Source organism: Podarcis muralis, chromosome 8 (assembly GCF_964188315.1).
Source record: "Podarcis muralis chromosome 8, rPodMur119.hap1.1, whole genome shotgun sequence".
NCBI classification, from domain to species: domain Eukaryota; kingdom Metazoa; phylum Chordata; class Lepidosauria; order Squamata; family Lacertidae; genus Podarcis; species Podarcis muralis.
Window position 1 is genome coordinate 33,050,220 of NC_135662.1, and position 24,007 is coordinate 33,074,226.

Sequence of the window (24,007 nt, forward strand, 5' to 3'; positions counted from 1 at the left end):
AACATCCACTGCTGGGCTTTCTTGCAAGCATGGAAAGCCAAGGAGCCTGTCTACCTGTGTTAGTGCTGTTAGTGGCCCTCTGTTAGTGCTGTTGTTGTGTGTGGAGTCTTTTCACCGTTAAGGAAATCATTGCAGAACGTGTTTTTGTCTTTCTTTAAAGGTAAAAGGGAAGTGTTGGCAGGCTGCTAGCTGCAAGAGCCTGGGAAGCACTTCGCTCCAGTATTGACTATGGTTTATTTTGCAATAAAAGCAAGGAGGCTGCTGGATGACTGCCTGGTGGAAATTGGTCACCTCGACTGAGATGATGTTGCAATTCACATACACAGGACCTCAGGCAATGAAGCCCTGTCAAGCCAGTATTACAATAGGGCATTGCTCCAGAGAGGAGGCCGGTCTAAATTTAATTTAATCATGCTAACTAAAGAGTGCATAACACTATTGGCCTCCACAAAAGAAAAGTCTGCAGGGTGGGGACCCCATCCTGCCAATAAGTGCATAGTTACACCGTGCTGCAAGAAAGGCTGCCCAGGAATTACACCTCCCTATAGCAAATCAATTTTGGAATTTGCTTCAGAGATTTTGTTTAGGGCAGTTATATAAACACCAGGCTTCACAGCCAAATTCTTCAGTTTGCTGCTTGAAACCACTCGTACTGAAATCACTTTATTTCAGCATGGAACTAGGGGACTGATTCCATTCTCTTCCACAGCTTTTCCTCAACTACCTCTAGTTTTCTGCCTGCCTAGATCCCTACTTGCTGAAGTGGAGATCCTTGTTGGTGGTCAAGAGTCCTTTTAAGGGCTCCCTTTTAGTTCCTGCATCTCTGGATCCTGGTTTGCTGAAGCAGAAATCTTTCTTCCTTGTTATCAGGCATCACTGTACTTCCTTTTCGCATCTACTAAAAACCATTTTGTTTTGCCAAGTCTATCCAGATATGTAGAACGTTGACCTCCTACACCTTCCTCATAAAGACTCTCTTTGGCTTATTCTTCTCCCTTCTCCCTGTTGCTGTCCTATGCCTTCAGCTTGACTGAATATGGTGTATGCTTCCATTCAAAGAGCAACAGGGGTCTGTTCAACCTGGCACATCCCCACTCCGAGACAAAACTGTGGTGGGTTCTTATCTGAGAGATGGTGTTTGCAGATGACACAGCCTTGACAGCGCACTCCAAGGAAGCTCTACAAAGACTCGTGCCCAAGCCTGCATGGAATTCGAGCTCACCATCAGCCTGACAAAGAGCAATGTCCTAGGTCAAGACATCACCAGCACTCCACACATCAGCATTGGTGACTGCTCTCTGAGCAGCCCATTCTTTAAAAAAACAACAACCCCATTGCCTTACACAGACCACTTGTTACTCAGCCATCTTTCTCCTATGCCTTGTGTACACCCTATGTATTTGTTTGCTTCTTGTGAGTGCATGTTAATGTAGTCCTAGTTAGATTTACCTAATCCTCTCCATCCAAAGAAGTGTGTGTGTACACACACATATAGTTGCCTCATTAAACGTGTGGGCGGAATTCAATGCAGTGTTAAGTGGGGTAGGCGTGAGTAGAACAATTATTACTGCAGAGTACACAAGAACAGGGACGTGGGTGGTGCTGTGGGTTAAACTACAGAGCCTAGGGCTTGCCAATCAGAAGGTCGGCGGTTCGAATCCCTGCGGCGGGGTGAGCTCCCATTGCTCTGTCCCTGCTCCTGCCAACCTAGCAGTTCAAAAGCATGTCAAAGTGCAAGTAGATAAATAGGTACCGCTCCGGCAGGAAGGTAAATGGCGTTTCCGTGCATTGCTCAGGTTCGCCAGAAGCAGCTTAGTCATGCTGGCCACATGACCCGGAAGCTGTACGCTGCCTCCCTCGGCCAATAAAGCGAGATGAGCGCCGCAACCCCAGAGTTGGCCACGACTGGACCTAATGGTCAGGGGTCCCTTTACCTTTACATAAGAACACTGGATAGCAAATCAGATCATTGGTCCCTCTAATTCAGTATTGCCTAAACCAGGCACCCCCAAACTTGGCCCTCCTGCTGTTTTGTAACTACAACTCCCATCATCCCTAGCTAACAGGACCAGTGGTCAGGGCTGATGGGAACTGTAGTCCAAAAACAGCTGGAGGGCCAAGTTTGGGAGTGCCTGGCCTAAACTGACTTGCTGTGGGTCTCCAGGATTTCAGGTGGAGACATGCCCAATCCTACCTGGAGATGACAGGGATTGAACCTGCAACATTTTGCATAAAAGAACATGTGCTCTACCACTGACACACAGCTCCTGTCCTTTGTAGTCCACGTTGAGATATGCTGGCTAGTCTAAGATCAGCCACTGCGTTGCATAATCAAATGGAGATTATGCAGGTCTTCCTGGATTTAGCACACTACACGAAACTGTGGTTCTTCAGACATTTTCACTAGTACTAGCATGCATTTTGGCATAGGGCCCCACGCTACTGTAAACTAGAAAAATATGGGCTTTAAACAAAGTGAGTAAATACTGTATTAGAAACTGGGCTACATTACCCCCTTAATATTGCTGAATGAGTACTGTGCTGTATAAAGCAAAGTTATCGAAAGTTTCATGTTTTAATCTGTAATTTTAAGTTCTGTTTAGTTTCCCCCTGCCTAGGAGTTTCTGTTTGGGAATGAATTCATATCTCACCAGCCAAGAAAAGAAAGTGAACAGCCTTCCGATTAGGCCTCAGCTAATTGGAGCTCTATAGATCAGCCAGCAGGGGATGACATGATAGCTGCACTACTATTATCCTTCTCCTTGCTTCTCAGTGATTTGTTTTCCTGAGGTAACTTGAATCCTAGACAGTCTCTATCAGCACGGTTAACAGCTTTTATTTTACAAATGCTGGAGGAAATGTCATTTCCAGTTGTAGTTTGTTGTTTTATTTAGTCTTGTTCATCTAAACTAATACCCTGCAAGAGAATAAAACTCCATTCTTCAAGGCAGAATCCCTGATTTTTATAATACTTCCTGAAACTGGTTTTATAGAAACATAAAAACAATTCACATTGATTATAAGAAAGGACATGCCATTTAGAATTCTTAAATGGACCCATTTGCAAACAAAATGAAGACACTCATATTTGGCAAAATAATAATAATAATTTCCATATAATTTATTTATTATTCTGTCATATAAAATTATTGTGTTGGCAAAATGGATGGGGATATGACTGAAGCAATCCCCCCCCCCCTGAAATTTATGTCACCTTGGTTTCAACTGCAAAATAAATTTCCAGGTAAATTTTGTTCTGTTTGTTGTGCCTGAAAAAAGCAGTTTCTCATAATAGGGTTAAATCTTTATTTAATTCTATATAAACTGAAATGGCTGGGGTTAATAGAAGGCTATATTAATAGAACTGTCTCTCGAGTGCTTATTTATTATTTTGTCTAATTTTTAGTACCATGAAAGTATGGTACTAAATAAGATCTTAACCTTTGTTTACATTTGAGCTGGAAAAGGTACCTCTTTTAAGTATTTGCTAAAACAAACCAAAGCTGTTGCTTTTATTACCAAATAACACACAGTCCAGTTTCCTCACCTCCCAGAGCACTAAAGTAAAATTCAGTGGCATTAGGCTACTTGAGCTCTTGCAACCGTAAGTTAAGGAAAGGTGTCCCCCCGTCTCTCTATTTTTTTAATATAAATGTTTGTGTGTGTGTAATATGTATGTACATGTATAAATGTACTGTGTACAGGCTGTATACTTACTGACATTGCTTAATATAAGCCTCAAGAATGCAAATACTCCTCAGTGTGTTTCCAATAGCAATGTGATTGTAGTGTTCTGTGGATTAAGTTACCAGCCCTTTGAATTCTGACCTTCAGTCTAAAACAGCTTTAGAGGTTACTCTTTTTCCGATTTGTGAGACTGAAGAAAAAGAGCTAATGCTGCTGGAACGAAGGAGGAGGGGTAAAACTTTGAAGCTGCTGGATTCCTCCACCCCTACCATTGTTCTCCAATTATAACTCGTTAGTTTTTTTTCATTATTATTAAAAAATTTAAAGGACAAATTTCAGCCACTGTGTAATCATTACACTTTAACTCTGAGATCAAATCCTGCTTGCATTGACTTTGGTTGGAATTTTGACGTTGTATTCAATGGCAAACTAATGGATCTGTGGTAAATACAATTAAAATAATATTACGTATATGATATGAAGTATTCAAGTGAGTCACTATGGTTAATTGGAATTAACCAGTTAATAGGTGGGGGGAAGTATACAGCAAGTGATCCATCTAACTATACTTTTAATTCAGACATTCTCCTTTGTCATTTACAGTTGCCACTTCTACAAGATGTTGTTGTTCATCCACCCCAAAACAAACAATAACCAGGCATGAACTATCCAAACTGAAATGATTGGTTGCAATAGCAGCAAATTAAGCATGTGCTTTTCTCCACCATGTGCTGCAATACAGACTACACTGAAAAATCAATGACATTGCTGCATTGGATCTGGGTTGTGTGGTTGTGCATCTCCCTCCCCCCCCCCAAGCCCCACAATTTGATTCAGAGCCTGATTCAGCTATTTATACCAGCCCTGACTCGGGGCAATCAGGATCCAGCCTGACCTGACCCACAGATCCAAACCACAGTGTAGGAAAAAAACAAATAATCTGAAATGCCATTGACTTGGAATGGGAAACCAAAACAGCCATAACTTTCTTTGTTTTTAACATTGGTGCATGGACTTGGGATATACGGTTGCCCCTCAAGAAGGGATTAATCCTGTCAAATTTCAAAATGGGTAGTTCCAGGTGTGTGTGTGTGTGTGTGTACTCAAAAATAAAAATAAAAAATACACTCATGCATGTATTATTGCATTGCATGTGTGCTGCTTGTGCACTGACTGTGTACAACATAGGGAGGCAAACTAAGGCCCGGGGACTGGATCAGGCCCAATCGCCTTCTAAATTCAGCCCGCAGACGGCCCAGGAATCAGTGTGTTTTTACATGAGTAGAATGTGTCCTTTTATTTAAAATGCATCTCTGGGTTATTTGTGGGGCATAGGAATTCGTTCATTTTTTTCCTTCCAGAATATAGTCCGGCCCCCCACAAGGTCTGAGGGACAGTGGACTGGCCCCCTGCTGAAAAGGTTTGCTGACCCCTGGTGTACAATGTACTTACAAGACTTACACACACAAAAGTACTAATAAACGGGAGGGCGGAAACAAGAGAATGGGTCTTTTCTGCAGTGGCTCCCCATTTGTGGAATGCTTTCCCCAGGGAGGTTTGGCTGGCGCCTTCATTATACACCTTTTAGGCGCCAGGAGAAAATGTCCCTCTTTAACCAGGCCTTTGGCTGATTGACACCTAAGAGACAGAACTTATTAAAAGAGAGGTGAGCTTGCTGCATTTTGACACCACCATCCCTCTGTCCAAGCACTGTGATTGGAGAGTATTTGGTGAGATTCTAGCCCTGGATTGGAAGCTAGAGCTGTCCAGCTTTCCTTCCTCTCCCCACCCAGCATTCTTCTTATATGGCGTGCTTAATAATTACAGCAGTGGAGACTGTCTAGCTTTAGAGATACTAATATTTAGTTTCAGACTGGCACGAATTGTTACAAATTTATTCGGGCACATGCAACCCACTCTGTAGTGTTTTGTAGCTGTGTCAATCTGATCCAAATTTGGCACAAATCTGTACAAATTGGCTGGTTCAGTTTGTATTTGGACAAATTGGTTGCACAGCCTTAAATTGCCTCCAGGGAAGAGTACTGTAAGCAACACTCTTGGAAATAATAATTAATGAAATGTATGTCATGGACGGCAATGTACTTTTCTGAAATAGCTGCCTAACCCTTTCCTTGGTGAAAAAAGAAAATACTTTAGGCCACCAAGTACGATTCAGTCCAAGTTAGGCACTTAAAAATACAATTGACTTTGATGACAGTTAAGCATTTGCTTAAGACTCTCCGAAATTAATGACCGAATTCTAGAAAACCCTGTATTACAGTATAATTTTGTGCATGTTTACTCAGAAGTAAGCCTCATTAAGTTAAATGGGACTTACTTCCAGGTAAGTGTATATAGGATTGCAGCCTTAAAAGTACTTAGCCTTGGCTGCACTACACACATTGCTAATTTTTATTTAATTTTACAAAGAAAATAATCTGTTTTATTGTTGATTTCAAAGTAATTTTTAAAAGACTAGCTAACATTTCATAACCACATGCATGCAAAACTTCTGTTTTTATAGTTTTTGTGAAGGCCAAGGAGCCAATAAAGTATTGGAATAGATCTGATTATTCTAGGAAGTATAATTCAATCTGTTGTTTTTCACACAATTAAATGTATTTGGAAGCATATACCCATAATAATTATGATCTAGTCACAAAGCGTGCTTATTATCTGTGTTGAGTGCTTTATTAAAATGAATAACCAAATTACCGTCAACTCATGTAGCAAATGATTATTATATTATGTTTCCCCCCTCTCATATTGAGAATGCATTAAAATGTTAATATAAATCATTATCAACAGTGTTTTGTATGGAGCCTATAATGTTCCTGATCTGTTTTCATCTTGGTCTTACAGTCATTTAAGTAGTATACAATGCTTGGTTCAGGAGCTTTAGACCCTAGTGGAACTATGCAAAAGAATAAAGTTACTTAACTGAATCTGTGTGCTCTGAACTGGATTTTATTGTTCATTATTAAGTGATTTCTACGGTGACACAAACATTGTGTTTGAGAGAACTAGTGCTTTTAACGCTAATAAAAGATGTTTTACTTGATGGAATTACAATGGCGTGACACAGACAATACCTACAGACTCCAAGAGCATTGTTTTGATATCAGGTCACATTATAGTGAACATACAATGACATAGCCATGCCTTCTCAACCTCAAAACTCTACTGCAGACAGTGGCTTGCACATTTTATCACTAAATCCCAGTGAGCCTTTTCCAATAACTAGAGTTCCTTGTCCCCCTTTTTCTCAAGTGTAAGTAAAGAGCTGTCAGTTGCCAGAGATCTTGCTGTTATTACAAGCATAGAGCCAGGTAGATGGATCTAAAAAGAGGGAAACAATAGATCTACTACATGGAGTGTTGGTGTGTTTTAAGATTCCCAGAGAAAGACCCAAGGAAAGCCACAAACTGCTGCCTAAACTACATGAAAGGCCATCTTTCCCCACATGAACTTTCCTATTATAATTTTCCTTGGAGGCTCTTCTTCAGGTCTCACTATCATTAGAGGAAATATGGGTGGTGAAACTTGTATTTTGTGATGCCCAGGTTATAGAATTGTTTCCCAAGAAGATTCTTCTGATGCAAAGCCTCATTTTTAGAGGTTTTAATGGATGCAACCCACTCTGAAAGTCTTTTGACTAAAAAGTAGGTTGTCAAGAATTCTTAATTAATTAATTAATATAAAGCTAGGACTGGGCATCTGTGGCTCTTTAGGTGTTGCTGGATTAAAGCTGCCACCATCCTTGACCATTTGCTATGCTGGCTGAAGCTGATAGGAGTTACAGTCCACAGGTTCACTAACCATGATATAAAGAATTTCTTCCTTGACTTCTAACACCAAAAACCAATGTTTTTTGGTGAAGCACACAGTCTCCTGTATTACATTGATTAGGATAGGGTGAGAAGTTGCAAATGAAGATGAGAACCACTTTCTTGACCAATCAAGGTGCATCCAAAATCTGATGCAGAGCTATTGCTTTTGCTTCCTTTTGTTAACTGCATTGGCATATGTGCAATTATGGTTCCATACACATGATCTGCCTTGGTGGATCAAGATAAGTAATTTAGGAACAGAGAGTAAAGATTCAAACATCAAAACTATGGGTTCATAGAATCTTAGTTGTAGCCAACATTATTCATATTCAGAATGAGATTACTCATGTCTATTAATGTCAGTGGGTCTACTCTGAGTATGAGACACACACATATTCTGACATGTATTTCTTACTAGGAGAGTCAAGATCCATTATGCACAGTGGAGTTTCAAAAGCAGTTTTTTGATACAGCTTTGAGGGCTTCTGTTCAAAGATAAAAAAAATTAGAATATCACACTGGGAATGAACAATCTTTTGAAGGTATCTAAATCAGCTCCTTAAGATGAGGGGGGGGGGAGTAATTTGTAACATTTGCCTACTGCAAGATTTGCATTCCAGTACATAGTTACCAGATTCTGTGAAACAAGGACTATTTATGGAGTAAATTGCTCTTTAAGGATTTCAGAGATGGCAGGATATAATTTGAAGATGCCTTAAGCAAATGTATTGCCTTTGTTTCACCTTTTGCAAGTGATGCAAAATGCTGCTAAATATCAAACTCTTCGGCTTTCGAAATTCATTTGCTGAGATTTGCAGGAGAGGACCAACTTCTGTGTCTGTTGGGAAGGACATACAACAGGGCCTTCTTGGTTGTGGGGCCTGCTCTATGCTTTCCTTTCCTAGAGGAGCCTGCTAGAGTTCTTCCTTGTATATTTTTAAGAGTCAGGTGAAAATTTCTAGTTCAAACCAGCAGTTGGCATGTGATTTGAATTAAAAAAAACTTTTTCTCTGCTATATTTATTGATTAATGTTATTATACTGTCTTATGAGTTATTGTGAACTGCTTGGAAATTTCTGAATTGGAGGGTGGTTTTAAAAAAATTGACACCATTTGACTTTTTTATTGCTTTATTGTATTTTGTATTTTTTTAACAAAACAAAACAAAACCCCAGCTATGTCTCCTCAGGAGGAGTCTTCTCCAGTAACATGTCTGAAAAATTATTAGACAAATAAATAATATGTAGCATGTCAGTGGGATTTTAGAATGCTTTTTTCAGACTTCTCAAGCTTAAAAAGGCATATAAAGAAATAATTTCCATTGATTTTAGTAGAAGAGCATGTCCTTGCTTGGGATCACAGGCTATAAAGTTTCAGGATCATTGTCCAACACCTTGATCTTAAATGCATGTGTTGGATTAAGTCCTACTGATATTAATATAATTTAGTGCCAGATAAGTTGCCTGCAAGAACTGTGAATTGGAGAAGGTTGATTGGACCTTGGTGACATTAAGAGCAGAAACAATGTATGAAAAGTTAACACATTTCCCTATGCAGAACCCAGGAATCTGCTCATATAAAGTCAAGAAGGGCGCTTCAGATAATATAAATAAGGCTCATAGTGAAATCAAACAGAGCTTATTTTACCCTTGCTGAAAAATTGGCCTGCAATAGCAAATCTGTGGTTTGTAAATTACATTTAAAAAGGAATGCTTATGCTGAAACAGGTATTTTTTTCAGATTCTACTGGCATTTTGTCAAATAATTATATACAAATAGTCAGATCAGGAGTTTAACACAGACCTACAAAGCTATGATCCTTTATATCTCCACTCACTGTATGAAGTATGAATGAATGCTTTACTAAAGGATTATTAAAATGTTCACCAATGAATCTCTTGCAAATCCAAGGTAGATTAGTCTTTCCAGACTTGAATATATCTATCTTGTACATAAAATTAGCTACTTGTCTGTCAACCACTGTAAATACATATTTGAGTATAAATGATTTTGACATTGGATACATTCAGACTGAATTCATCGTGTAACCTTCAAATGATTTCAGTAGAAATTTTTAACCATGGAAAGCAATTGCTTTAGTATCTATTGTAAAACTTATGAAAGAGCAATTTGATACATGACTACTCGGGAGTAAGCCCCACTGAGTTCAGTAAAACTTACTCCCATGTAAGTGTATGTAGGCTTGCAGCCTTAATGTAGTTAATAAAACTGTATTTTTTTGGGGGGGAGACTGGGTTAGTATTGTATTTGTATAGTAGAAATATATCAGGCTTGGTACATTACCTCACTTTTTTATTCTTTGCATATTTGCAAAATTATTTCCAGCAGTTGTGTGTTTCTGGGGAAGAAAGCAAGGTTTAATAGTTATCTACATACAATGTGTACCAACTTTTCTAATGTTCTCATTTTAACAGTGTGCTGGAGAAACAAATTTATGCTGATAAACATAAATAACATATTCTTTTAACAGATTACTTAGAATGAAAATGAGGCCCAAAGCAATGGCTATTCCTTGTGTCATAGTAAATATAAGGATTTCATTTTAGTAAAATCTTGCCTAATAAAATTAAAATATTGCAAATAAATTTATTTCTAGTGCAGTTTAATGAACCATTATAAAGAACACTTTGAGTATGACATTTAAGCGATATAAAGAAGGCAAGCATCTCTGTTTATACTGGCTCCATGAACAGATCCAATAGAAATATGTGGATTTTGACCTTAACCTTCCATATATGGTAGGTGTCTATCCCATGATATTTTTTTTTTTTTTTGCCAGTGCTAAGCAAATAGAGACCCTTGGTGTATCAGCTTAAGACTGTTAGGCACAACTTTTTTGCTTGGTGGAAAGTTTTATTGATAGATTTTCTTCAGAATGTGCATCAGCTGGACATTGCAGCCAGAAGGTATTTTCTATTTATGAGAGTTGTTTTCAATCACAAAGTTTGTCAATGGAAGGTAAGGCTATACTCAATATATGATAACAGACTCTGAGACAAAATTATGAATGTGAGTCGGAAACCAGTTTTAGTTAGGGCATTTGAACTTGTATAAGTAAGCTATGTGTACAATTCAGTGTTTATCTCCTTGTGAGAAAATTATTTGTATTGTGGAGGAGGCTGTGCTTATTTATAAATGTATATCTTATGGTGAGATTGGTTTAAATAGCTCAGAATAACTCTGCTTCTCTGGTGATGTGTAGTTCGATTTTTCGAAGAACGGTAATTGTATTAAAATATCATTCTTTTAAAAAGACATCAGTTACCAAAAATATTCCCACTAGATTCTTTCCTAGCCTGAGTTTTTATGTACACAAAGGACAGATAAAAACACAATTAATGTAAAAAGACACTGTGCACCACCAAGTATGAATAAGGATGAGGTGCAATTGCTCTAAAAATGAAATCCAAGTCGAAGTGTGTTTAAATGATTCATTTTGCCCACCATCATTTGTATCTGCACATTATGAACTGTTGAAAGGTTTGTGGTTATCGTGTCAGATTGCTTGATGTTGGCACAGGGCAGGGTTTAGTGTAGGTTAAATATTTCTGAACTGACTTTTTATGTGGATATTTTTGCCCCTTTCCTTACGCAGCAGAGGACGAATCTGCTACGCGCGCCCAAGTCGAGTTCAGACGTGAATGTTGCGTGATATTATTATTATTATTATTATTGTAAAGAGTGGACTGGATCGTCCCCTTCCTTATGAAGCTTCTCCCGGCCGGATCCCGCGTTTTGTCGTCCGCTTCGGGCTTCTCGTAAGAAACCTCACTTAAAAGAAACTGCCCAGTTCAGAGGGGCTTAAATCCGCCCCCCCCCAATATCCCCCAAGGCTCTCGGCTGAGGAAAGCTAATTATGCTCTCTCTCGCTCGGAAGGTGCAGATCTGGCTTTTCCCGTGCCTCGTCTCCGAAGCTATAAATGGTTTGTGGTGGTGATGGTGTTTCAGAAGCAGAAGCAGCAGCAGCAGCAGCAGCAGCAGCAGCAGCGAGAGAGAGAGAGAGAGAGAGAGAGAGAGAGAGAGAGAGAGAGAGAGAGAGAGAGAGAGAGAGAGAGAGAGAGAGAGAGAGAGAGAATCCCGCGCGCTTCTTGACAGGGCGCGCTCGGGCCGCATTCTTCCCCCACAGCTGTTTATTCACATACCGCGGGATCCTTCATTTGCATACCCAAACTGCTCGCCAGCAAAGGTTTGCCTCTGAGGCAAGCCAGCCCAGGGCTCTCTCGGTTCGATTGTGTTAGCATTTATTTATTTTTTAAGGACAAGAGAATAGCTGCGGTTTGCATTACAAATAAACAAAAGGGGGAGAAGGGGAGAGAGAGAGAGAAGCCTCGAGGCAGACCTACAAGACTGGGCAAAAAAATAAAATATAAAACCACCTATATGGAGAGGGGGAAGAGATGAAGATTGGGCTGCTGCTCTTTTGTCTGCTCAGCCTCCCCACAGATAATATCACCGGCCGCCTTCGCTGAGGAGCCGAGCGGGAGAGAGAGAGAGAGAGAGAGCGCGCCGCGGCTTCTTCCCGAAGCAGCGTTTGAGCGGGAATTTCGGAGCGGCGGCGGCGGCGTCCTCCTCAGAGCTGGGTGCTGCCGCTGCCGGAGACGGGCCCCTCGGTGCCACTTCCGACTTTAAGCCTTCCTGGGAAAGCCCTCGGTGGCTGTTTTCAATTTCTTCGCCGAAGACACAGCGCCCTCCCTCAGCTCCGCTCCCCACAGCCACCCCACCTCTCTCTCTCTCTCTCTCTCTCTCTCTCCCCCCCCCACACACACTCGCTTGGCAGGCACAGCCCGCGGCGGCGGCAGCAGCAACAGCAACAGAAGTCAGTCAGTCCAGTCAGTCTCTTGCTCGCTCCTCAGCCACCCTCGGCTCTCAACTCGGATTTTTTCCCTCCAGACTGAGCTGCGCTTCTGGTCGAGGGGGAACTTAAAAAATAAAATAAAAAGTAAAAACTTTTTTTTTTTTTAAGCCCAAACCAGGGCAGGTTAGAGAGAGAGAGAGAGAGCTTTTCACCCAGGAATTTTAAAAAAACCCAACCAAAACAAAACTATGTGAGCAACGGTTGGTTGGGCTTTAAGTTAAGCGCCAGCGTGAAGGCAGCCCATAATACTTGGTGGATGCAGCAAAGCCGTTCACTGTAAGTACGAACCCGGCTGTTTCAAAAACTGCATGGATTTGACAACAGCTGCCCCATCTTGCAAAACAGGGAGAGAGGACACTTTTTTTGTTTTTGCTTTCAGACGAAAAGCACCTTCGTCCGTGGCCTGTTTGCAAAACAAGTTTGTACTTTTCCAAGAATCTCAGTAATCTTCCACGCCTGGATCTCCTGCACTTTTCTTTCTTTCTTTCTTTCTTTCTTTCTTTCTTTCTTTCTTTCTTTCTTTCTTTCTTTCCCCCCTCTCTCTCCCCCCCCCAACTCCCACCTCCAATTAATATCTAATATACGTCACTTTTTGCAGATAATTGTGTTTCCCGGTTCGCTTCGTAGCCTCCCCACAAATCAGATGCTACATGGCTCTCAGCTCTTTATTTGTGTTCAACTTGCGTTTTGTGCCTTGTATTTGGGTTTTCTAAAGTGTTCGAGGGTCACTGAAAATAAAGAACACAATGCTGAGTGATCATATATATATTCCATGATTTTTTATAGACCTGGCTAAAAGGCGCAAGAATTCAGAAGAACAGAGAAAGGGGGACATATGGCAGAGACTGACAGCTCTTGCCGAAGCAGGAAATCCTGCTTAATATGTTTAAATGCTGGCAAAGCTCTGCTGAACCTTAAAGGAGGGCTTTATCAAAATGGCAAAATAAACAGCTCCCTGACAATATTATATATGACGTTAGGTACTGCTGGAAACTCAACACTTCGAATTAGGAAACGACCTCTTTAAAGCCCAAGCATACTTTACATCATGTTTATGAATCTCCTTACTCACGAAATTTATAAGAATGTTTTTCTTGAAGCTGTTTTATGAACGTCAAAATATTCTTTAAAAAAACCCCAAAACAACAACCAGACATCAAATTATATAAAATTACCCTCGAGCCCAAATTTTAGGTGCACTTTAATGGGGAGGGTGAGTGCAGAAGTCACTTTTAAAGCCGATAATAAATGCAAGTTTATCTTTTAATGAAAGGAAAGTCCAGATGGTCAGCTTTAGGATAATTTTTTTTAGATCATCAGAATGGGGTGTGTGTGTGTGACTGTTTTGTTTTGTTTTTTTGTCTCTCTTCCCCCTTCCCTTCATGCATACTTTCTGGAATCTGCATTTTAAGGTTTCTTGGAGGTTTCTTTCTACTAGCCTCAAGAGAATTATGGATTTCATAAATGCATGACGCTGCGTGTGTATGAAATACATATTAATGGGATTTTGGAATTACCTGAGGTTCAGCTTTGTTGCTTAATGACCTATCTTTAGCTTTAGGAAGCTGAAAACCCAGCACAGTGACAGATTTTTTTTAAAAAAAGCAAGCCATTGTTTCAATTGTGGTGGTCGCAGCAGGGGTTAACACAGATCCAAATGAGTGGGGTTTTGTTGAATGTTTAATAGTAACTAAAAAGTTGTTACACAAAGTGCAACATACAATGCAATGCTGGGCATGTTTACTTGGAAGTAAGTACCATTGTGTACAAAATAAGAGACTTTAAGATTGCAACTTCAAAGTTACATTTATGTTGTTTCAGAAGCATTGTCACAGTGACATATGTCTTCTGTTTTTAAATTTCAGTGATATGTCAAAATTTCAGATGTATTTAGGGAGATTATCATTATAATCTGTTTGGGGGATTGATGCACTAATTTAATCTAGTTTTAATAATATGGTTACATTTTTAAAGCAGATGGTTTTTAAAAGTGCATTTAAATACTTTAGCATTTGGAGGTAGCCCTTATTGAAGATTGGCAGGGTTTTGTAAAATACTAAAGTTAAGAATTGTTGTTTTCTTCATTTTTTTATTTCCATTTCTGTCAATGTTTTATGTTGAAGATGTTAACCTTGCGGGGGGAAATGCAGTTTCAGATATAAAAAAATATGATTAGAAAGTTCCCATTGTCTTTACGATTTCTGGTTTAGATCACAACTGTGGTTGAAAGTAAGTTACTAACTCACATGTGAGCTGTATTTGTTTGAATAAGCATAGCATTTTTTACTTTGATTTTTTTCTTTCAGCTGGAAGAAATGTTCTAAATTATAGTCATTTTATAAGAATTGCTTCTAGCAAGTGAAAAAAAGTCTGGAAAACCAATAATTTAGACAAGTACCTACATTTTATTTGTTCTATGGTGCTGAGATTTAGAATCCCTTCCCATTTACAGTTTACTTTTCACAGAACATTATTAACTTTTTGGCTTCATACATGATTTTCTGTCAGATGCTTTTGATTTGTAATTTACCAAAGTATAATAAACAGTGCAAAAGTCATGAATTTTCTCCTGCATCTTGAGCTCTGTGGTAGGGAAAATGTGATAAAATGTGTACCTTAAGTCTTGTTTGATGATCTCTCAAAGCAAGTTTGCCTTCTGGAAATAATTTCTGGGGTTGAAGAGCATGGTATTAACAGATTTAATGTGGCTATTCAGTGGATTGGTGGAGTACTATGTGAGGTTTAACAAAATGAGAGCGACAAATTGAACATCAACAAAACCTACATCTGTGAAGAATTATAAATTTAATTAGAAAAAACCCAAAATTAAAAGATCTCATTAACTAATCAGAATGAGACGTTACTGCTTTAAGATACTTAAGTGTCATTTTGGTGTTATTTAAGATGCTAGTAGCTTTGCCATCACAATCCTTTCTTTTTCATTTTAGAAATACTAAGAGGCAATGTTAGTCAAACATTTTTTAGCCTTTTAAAGCCACTTCCTAAGTAGTAATCATGTGATTTTTTGTAAGGAGCAGAAAGTTTTATTTAAAATATTGTTGGCCTGATTTCCCTGTGCATGGCATTTGCTCATTGTAGCAATTCTCCCTCCCATTTTTAAAGTATTCTTTCTTGAGTAGATTTTAATTATTGCTGTAATCTTCCTACTTGTGTAATAATTAATGAGCCATAGAAGACCATATACTTTGTTGGTAAGGCTGTATTAGATGACAGTAGATGCAGACATATTAAAGTAGCAGTAACGGTGAAACGCTATTCATACATATGTTGCTTTCCAAAAACTGGGCATCCTAAGTGCAGTTACTCACTGCAGTGTAATTTCGCATCCTGCATAAAAAACTGAAAGCATGTAAAGTGTAGCATTTTGTAAATTGTAACTAATTTCACCAACATCTGTGTCTAATTGTTGTCTGCATTTGCATTCTTGAGAGTAGATTTATTTTTCCTGTACCACTATGTGGATTCACTTGACCAATCTAAGTAAGGATTAGTAGTTTTAAAGTTATTTTGATTAAAGAATCATTTTTAAATACCATAACACACAACACATGGTTTAAATAATCCTTAATAGGAAAAGGACTGTAACTGAAGTATGACGAATGAAAATGAAGGTCTTGGATATGAACTCTCACAGCTTATAGAATCTTAAAAAGATATGCTAATATCTGCAGCATATAATATATACACACACACACACACACACACACACACACACACTAGTAGTTATTTAAAGACAGAGGTAATAGAATATTTTCAGAACAATTTTTGTTGTCTGTAATTGACAAATTATATTCTACAACATCAGCAAAATAATATACAAAACATTAATACATATTACTAGAAGTTCAATTAAAATTATTGTATTTAAATGGCCCTCCATATTGTTAATAAGAGATAACTGTATGCATCGTTCCCTCCTATAATTTATTAAAGGTGTACAGAAGTACAAGGAGAGAACATATCCTGAAGCCATTCCACCGCAGTGTCTAGGGTTAAGAGTAAAAAGTTTCCATCTTACACTTGGGTCCTTTGTATTTTCCTTTTTAAAAAATGTCTTAGCTGTTGCAAATACACATTTCATACTCCAGTTTGATTTGGTTTGCTATGGTCTATTAAAAAGCACACTATGCAGCATTTTAAATACCTTTGATGGGGGGAGAGTTACAGTTTTCCTATCTGTGTTAGTACATGCTTTTTGCTATTGTGTGTAACATTATATGTTGTCTGGCTGCTTATACGAGTGGTGTACTCCTGCTAAAGTAGTAATTCTGTCTGTGATTAAAAATAACAAAAACTAGAGGCACACAAGTGAGATTTTCCTGGATGACTTTTATGGCACTTAAAATGCCTCATCTTGCTTGTCTTTGTTCTGTGATCATGTAAGAGATGTCAGTTCAGGTTGGGTGGAATTCTGAATTCAGACATTTAGACAATGTATATCCTTGCTGGGGAAGTTTTGTTTGTGCTTTCAAGCCAGCAGCCAGTCTTCACCTGGGCTTTATCACCTGCTGGCAGTTGTTAGTGGCTTTTTTGGCGTGTGTGTGTGTGTGTGTGTATGTGTGTGGAAACTGGTATCAAAGGCTATTCATTTAAACACAACCTTACACATTTTTAATAACATGCAACACCACTGCACTAAACCAGTGAGGGTCTAGATTTCAAACATTATTGAATCTCTCGCCCACCCTAGTCCAAAGAGTGTACATTCACAGAGAATGCAAAAGAGCAATTCATGACCACGGAGTTCATTTTAGAAATATATTTTTGCGTACTGCTCGTATTCATTCATTCTGAAGTGTATGCTCTTCTTTTTTAGTTTAACTTGATTGTAGGGAGAGGTGCAGATAAGAGGAAGGGGAATTTCTGGCCTAGATAAACATAAACATTCGGGAACTTTCAGTCAAATTATAGGAGCATAGCATTTCATTTGACTTTAAATCCTTCAGCGTCGGTTTGCAGTCTTCAAAGTTGGCTGGAAACTGGACTTGCAAACTTAACTGACGGAGTGGAAGGAAGAGGGAGGGATGAAAACTAACATGATAAGGATAAGAGACTGTCAAGAGTTAAAGGAGTGGGAGGGTGATGTGTTTCAGCCAGTGATAACAAAAACTGAAAGATCTTCAGAGGATGCTGGGGGAAAGCATTAGGGAGCTTCTTCCCTTTGCTAGATATATTTTCTCTGTTAATAGCTACCTTACCCAGGCACCTCTTCCTAAACTACCTTAGCAAGACTGCTTTGCATGTTGATTGGGGGAGGGGAAATCCAGTGTGCAGCTGTCATAGGCCAGTGATGAATCACTATCCCGTCATTTGGCTGCCTTCCCCATGACATGGGCAAGGGAGGGGGGGGATAGACCTGCTGGAGGAAACAACAGTTGAGGCTTCAATTTAAAGACAATATGTCTTTCACTGCAGCAGTAACCCCCTCCTTCTCTTTTGGTTAAAAGACAGCATTACCATCCCCAGGAAGATTTCTTTGTTTAGTTAGATTAAGACCTGACATGAACGTAGAATAACAGAGGCTTCTATTTGTGTCCCTGGTTTGCAGGTGCAAAAATCCCAAACCAGTTCAGATGTTGCTGTTTCATCCATTTGCAGGTAAGGATAAGATCAAAGTGGCCTTTCTGTAGGGGGAAAAACTACTTAGAATGAAGTTATTTTACTCCATGTGAAAGACATATGAATGATATTTGATTGTTGTTAATTTTAAACTGGAGAATATTGTTTCACTGCTTTGAGAAGTAATTTAAATATGCACTTTTAAATAAAGGTTCTGCTCAGCACTAAAATGTTTTATAATTCATGTATACACTTCTGTGTATTTTAAAATTGTTTGGATTTGGTCATGAAAGTAACACCAGCAGTCTAGCATTTAAAAGGACTCCAACTGGTAATTTTTAAATGGAGCATTATTAGTGAGAAAATTTGTAGTGTGAAAGCAATATAAATGTGGAAAGTAAAATACATATTTATGTTAGAAAATGTGCAATGGAATTCTGTGCACGCTTCCTTGGTAGTAAATTCCACTGAGTTGAGTGGAGTTTACTCTTAAGGAGGTGCACAGCTTTGCAACCAAAGTTAAACTGATTTGGTGGACTTCAAGTATACTGTGCAAACTTTTCCTGATAATATTTAATCCAAAAATATTATGAAAGCAAAATTTGTTAGCATATTGTAAACTTTGGGCTTAATGCAAACTGATACTTCATTACATAGAAATGAATCAAGTGTTCCAAAACTTTCCTCATGCCGAAGGGCCCTTATTCTAGAGTACATGGTTTGAACATTGCCCCTTAACTATAGTATGCAGATCTTCTATTCAGTATAAATCTAATGGAAGTTGAGTATTATAAAAGCTATTATGATCAGGAATCGTAAGCACAGTTAAGATACAAGAGAGGCAATATATTCTATAAAATATTGACAATTTGCACTGATTCTGTTCTTGTTTCACTTTAAGTGACAGTTCAAGTACTGCAAAGTGCTAAGGCATACTAATGCCTGTATGGATTCACTGTATATTGGCCTTATCCCTTTTCAATTGGGCACGCTTTATGTAATCCACAAAGCAAACAAGAGAGCAGACATAATAATGTTTTAATGCTGCATTTGTTTCAACGGAAACAGAAGAACAATTAAGTAGTTTGCCAGAGTAAACACATACATCAGGAATATCTCATTCCTTGTCAGTTAAGCGTAGGTTCAACTATTGCTTCAAGTGTTTTATTTGGTTTGGAGGCCCATTAAATCGTAATTGGGTGGTAAATTATATGCAAGCGAACAGTGTGACTGTATTGCACTTGGGGTGTACTTTTCAATGCATTTTAATTTTTGTCTCTAATTTTGCGCTTTATAAAAATGTGTAGACAGGCAGTTATAAATGTATTTTAAATCTGTTAAGGATTGTGTATTATACAGAGCCATTATGAAATGAGTGTATGAAACGACTCAAAAATGTAAGGCAAACTAAGGAAGTAATAATGTATATGAAATAGTAAAATCAATGGTAGGGCATGGGTTGTACTTCTACAGTCAGATCTGAAAGCAGTAGTCAATTTTTCTACTCACTTTTTTTTTTTTAGGTCTATGGAAATGCAGGATCTAGCCAGCCCTCATAGTCGACTAAGTGGTAGTAGTGAATCTCCCAATGGTCCAAAACTTGATAATTCTCACATAAATAATAATTCCATGACACCCAATGGCACAGAAGGTGAGTTGTTGGTGGGGCTTTTTGTGATATGATGGGTTTACTTTAGACCTCAGTTTTCACTGAGATGGTAAATGTGTGTCTGGACTATGCCACTTCGGACTAAAGGTGGGCGCTTTCATGACAGAACACTCCTTCATACAACAACAGTCTTCTGCACATAGACAAAGCAGCATGTCAGGGAAAGTATCCTCCAGCTTCCTGTCAGCTAGCTTTCTATCTGGTGGATTTTACTATTATTTTGGATGGAGGAGCTCCCATCTGGAAACTGAAATGGTAGAGCCTTTACACACTAGTTTACCACCTCAGATTGCCAGGCCTTACCTTTCTATTAGATATGAAATACTGTATAACTAGATAACATTCCAATGGTTATTCATGGGCACTTACTGAAGTTTGACTATAGCAATGACAGTGATGAGAAACATCTATCAAATGACTTATCCATTTACTCACCATTCCCATGCCCTTTACCCAAAACATTTTTTTTTTTTGGTCTGAGTTCTAAATGAAGACTATTTGGGTTATCAGATTATACTTTTAGCCTCCATTCCCTCTAAATCTAATGGAGCTGCATTGTATTTTGTCAGATAGATCATTTTTGTCCCCTTTCTCTAAATTAAAATAATGCAAATTTGTATCTTTAGGATGGCAACCTTAGTCAATATTAATGACTGACCACTGCCTTTTGGATAAAGACATCTGATTGAGGATGTAGTCATAGCATACTTACCTGTGAATAAAGATCTTTAAACACAGAGACTTGATTCCAGACATGCAGAGGACTGTGCTGTTTATCTTTTTTTGTGTGTGCATACACCACTGACTTCTGATTTTAAAATTGGAATGTAAGCATACTGTTTTATCTTAACAAAATCCAGAAAACTTTTCCTGTTGATAAACACACTTACATCGAAGTTAAGTTTTAATGTGATGGCTCCAAGTAAAGAGAAAAGTGGTGTACTGGTAAGGAGAAAAAGAACTCCTTTAATAGGACCAACCAATATGTTATGAAATTGTGATTTCCCCAGAAGTCTTTATCAGGCAAGGTATCCCCCAAAGCAGGGGATAGTGGGTGCATGAGGAAATGAGGAAAAATAAAAAGGAGTACAAAAATTAGTCTGGATGTTGAATCAAGGTTATATTTTAGAGATTGTAGACTGCAGGAACAGTGCCTGAAGCACTGCCCTTTAATTAATTAGTTAACAATTTTAAAAAGAAATGGAAAACTTCTGTACATTTTTGTACGTATTCTTTTGGGACATGTGTGGAAAAGGTACTAGCTTTTTCATTTTCTTTGCAATTTTCCTTTAGGTGACATGACTCTGCTCAGCACTGCAGACTGGTTGTTAAATACTAATACACAGACCACTGCAGGTTTGTGTAGTAACGGTGAATGCACAGTTATTAGCATGCGTTTTAAGGTTTGCAAAATATTAAAAGGTTCTGACTGATTGTATCTAATCAAAACTGGAAATGCTGTGGTTTGCCCTCATTGATAAATAAGCAAAGTCATAACCCTTTATATGATTTCCATAGGTAAACTCCCTTGAACACTACAGCTTCCAATTTGGCATGCATAGGGTTAGGGTATAAATATAGTTTTCAAGCAAAATGTTAGCACAAAAGCCAATTTTTAAACTGGTTGCTGTGAGGCGGGATAGGACTTTGCTTCACAATTACTTATATAGTAACTAAGGAATACACCGAGAGCTGTTTTATCTCCTTAAAATGAATTTGATGTTTTGTGTGTTGGGATGTATTACTTACACTTGTCCCTACTTGTTTTCCTTTTGTTTATCTGTTGGGGGTAGAGGATAATGATGGTCTAGGACAGACAGTTGGATAGTAATAGTAACTTGGAGGCAGGCAAGAGAGTATAAACTATTAAAAGGAAATCTTACTTTAAATAAAAGTATTTTGAAAAATCATAGGATTGATGGAGATGCTGTTAGTGTTTGGTTTCCACGTGCTTCCCTTGAAATTGCAGTGTTCATAATGTGTAATCTGCTTGTTTGCTGCATGTGCGATAGAAAGATGTCACTGAATAGTCAGGTGGTCAACATCTGATGGTAGAATGGATCAGATTCTAATGTGAACTCTGATGTCACTCCTATGGCAATCTTAATCCTGTTACAGTATGTGTTTTAAATTAATTCTGAAGTAAAGTTAAGTTTTATGTCATTATAGACAGGTCAAGCTGCTTTCACTGATTTTTTTTTTTTAATGTACTAAATAAAACAGCTCTGTCCAAACCCCATATTCTTTAATTCCTTTCAAATGTGCTGCAGGAGGATGTGGTTGATAGATATCTATCTGTTAGTAGCTAATATTTTTCACTTCACACTTAGTGGTTAACCTTTTACGGCAAGAAATTGGGATGTAGATGGGTGCCAGTGGTCTGGTATAATCAAAGTTTAGTGCTGATTCCTGCAGCATTAGTTCAAGAATGAACTAAATTATAGAAACTTCTTGTTGCAGTATGTGGAAAATGTTACTTTCTTAACATGATCCTCAACATATTTCTGCAGAAGGGCATCAGGATGTAAAAGTATTTACTTCAGCATTAAGTGTAGTTGCAACTGAAGTTTATTCATTTAGTTGTTTAACAGAGACTTAGCCATTCTTGCAATAAATCAGTTATAGAAATACAGTAGTTGTATGCCACAGCTAATGGGCCATAAATTCATGTTAGGAATATACAAAATTTTAGTTTTCATCTCTCTCAAGCCTTGCTCTGAGCCAAGTTGGAAAACAGTAGCTTATACCTGATACGGGGGAAAATAATAATTGGTAGTTGGTGGAACTGCATAAGTGCTTCCCAAGAAATAACTTTTGTGGATAATGAATGTGAACAGAATTTACCAATACAAGATGGATGTCATGATTGGCACAAAAAGCCTTGATTGTTCAACCGGATAGTGGGCATTCTGGCAACAGTCTATCAATATAGGACTACCTAGTGCAAGATGTGAATAGTGAAGGGAATAAGCAAATTTGAGTTTAAATCAAACTGCTAATGGCATGAAGTGTCATTTTAGGATGTAAGTAGCCATGATTCTCAGAATAAGAAAGGAGAACCATTTCCTCAATTGCTTTCTAGACCACGGCTAGCAAACATAGTACACTCAATACATGTTGGACTACAATGCCCATCAGCCCTTACCAGCTTCTATCTGATCAAAAAAATGTATGCTACACTTACTTCGCAGTTAAGCTGAGGTGTGCACATTTGAGACAGGAGTTGCGTATGCATAGACGAGAGTTTCATGAATAGGAGTTAGGAGGGTGCAGATGCATGGAAACAAAACAGGTAATGCACATTGGTTGACTTGAAATTTGAAATGTGACTTAAGCAAATGTGATGTTTAAGCAGAGGTTGGATGGTCATCTGTTATGGATGCTTTAGTTGAGATTCCGTCATTGCAGGGGGTTGCGCTAGATGACCTTCGTGGTCCCTTCCAACTCTGCGATTCTATAATTCTGTGAAACACAATTAGGAAGAACAACCTCACTGAATGATGGGTCTTGTGGTCCATAATGTATGCAGTGCACCTAGTCTGCTATACCTGCTACAGAATATATATCTCTTTATCTGCATATATATACTGTGCTAAAGTTGTCACTTGGTTTTCATACTGTGGTAGACTAGCTGATATTAAAAGTTCTGTTCGGCTTGTTTTAATAGAAAATGGATAACTGTATGTGGCTCTTGTATGTGCTGTTATGGAATGTGTTACGTATGTGATTTAGATTTATGTGTGTACTGCTTCATTGCAATTACTTCTTTTATTGTATGCCCGCTTATGTAGTGTTATTGTGAGAAATATTGTGCAATGTTGTATTGGAAATAGATACCTTTTACAGGAAAGGTACACTGTACTCCTTAGCCCAATATCCCCTTGAGCAATAGGTACAGCTCGCAAGATGAATCCATTTTGTGAAAGGGATCCTGCTGTAGGGCAGGCAGTTTGGACTTGATAACCCATTAAACTTTAGAACGTAACACACACAATATATTATTCTGATGCCAGCAGATCTTATGGGGAGTAGCTGTGTGTAGGTGGGTGCTTTATAAGAATTAATGTATTTTAGGTGGTAGAATACTAACACATTGGCAATAAATGCAGTGGGTGAAATCCAAGAGCTATGGGGGCAGTTTCTATGCATTCTAAGTTGCAGCTTCTGTGTTTACCTGCCTATTGAATCAGTTTGATACCCAAAACACTTTTTATGGAAGTCAGGGACTTTTTGGGGTGGCCTCTGATGCAATATGTGCTTGGAACAAGTACATTTGATCTTTATATCTTTTCACATCCCACATTGGGACAGCTGACCTAAAAGCCATTTTTGCAACAAACTCTGGCAATACATGTGGGAAAGTTG

At 38.4% G+C, this 24,007-nt stretch overlaps 1 protein-coding gene and 1 long non-coding RNA gene across 27 annotated transcripts in view; one reads left to right on the forward strand and one right to left on the reverse strand.

Annotated features, from left to right (window-relative positions):
- Window positions 1–8,652: 8,652 nt before the first annotated feature.
- LOC114600523 (uncharacterized) lies at window positions 8,653–12,026 on the reverse strand. Its single transcript, XR_013393899.1, has 3 exons — window positions 11,915–12,026; window positions 9,822–9,876; window positions 8,653–8,730 (listed from the first exon to the last, which is right to left on the reverse strand). It is a non-coding gene; the product is annotated as an uncharacterized LOC114600523 (long non-coding RNA).
- EYA1 (EYA transcriptional coactivator and phosphatase 1) overlaps window positions 10,478–24,007 on the forward strand; it is an 84,649-nt gene continuing 71,119 nt past the window's right edge. For 9 of the 26 annotated variants that reach the window (XM_028736712.2, XM_077932914.1, XM_028736714.2 and 6 more), the window contains exons 1-4: window positions 11,278–11,296; window positions 17,963–18,012; window positions 19,497–19,624; window positions 20,936–21,013. In XM_028736712.2, coding sequence (XP_028592545.2) covers window positions 19,501–19,624; window positions 20,936–21,013 — 202 coding nt within the window. In that variant the 5' untranslated portion in view covers window positions 11,278–11,296; window positions 17,963–18,012; window positions 19,497–19,500. Of the gene's footprint in view, window positions 10,497–11,277; window positions 11,297–12,314; window positions 12,670–12,714; window positions 12,812–13,753; window positions 14,144–14,189; window positions 14,788–17,962; window positions 18,013–19,496; window positions 19,625–20,935; window positions 21,014–24,007 lie in introns of those variants that run through there. The other 17 variants (XM_028736723.2, XM_028736725.2, XM_028736727.2 and 14 more) reach the window with 9 other exon arrangements.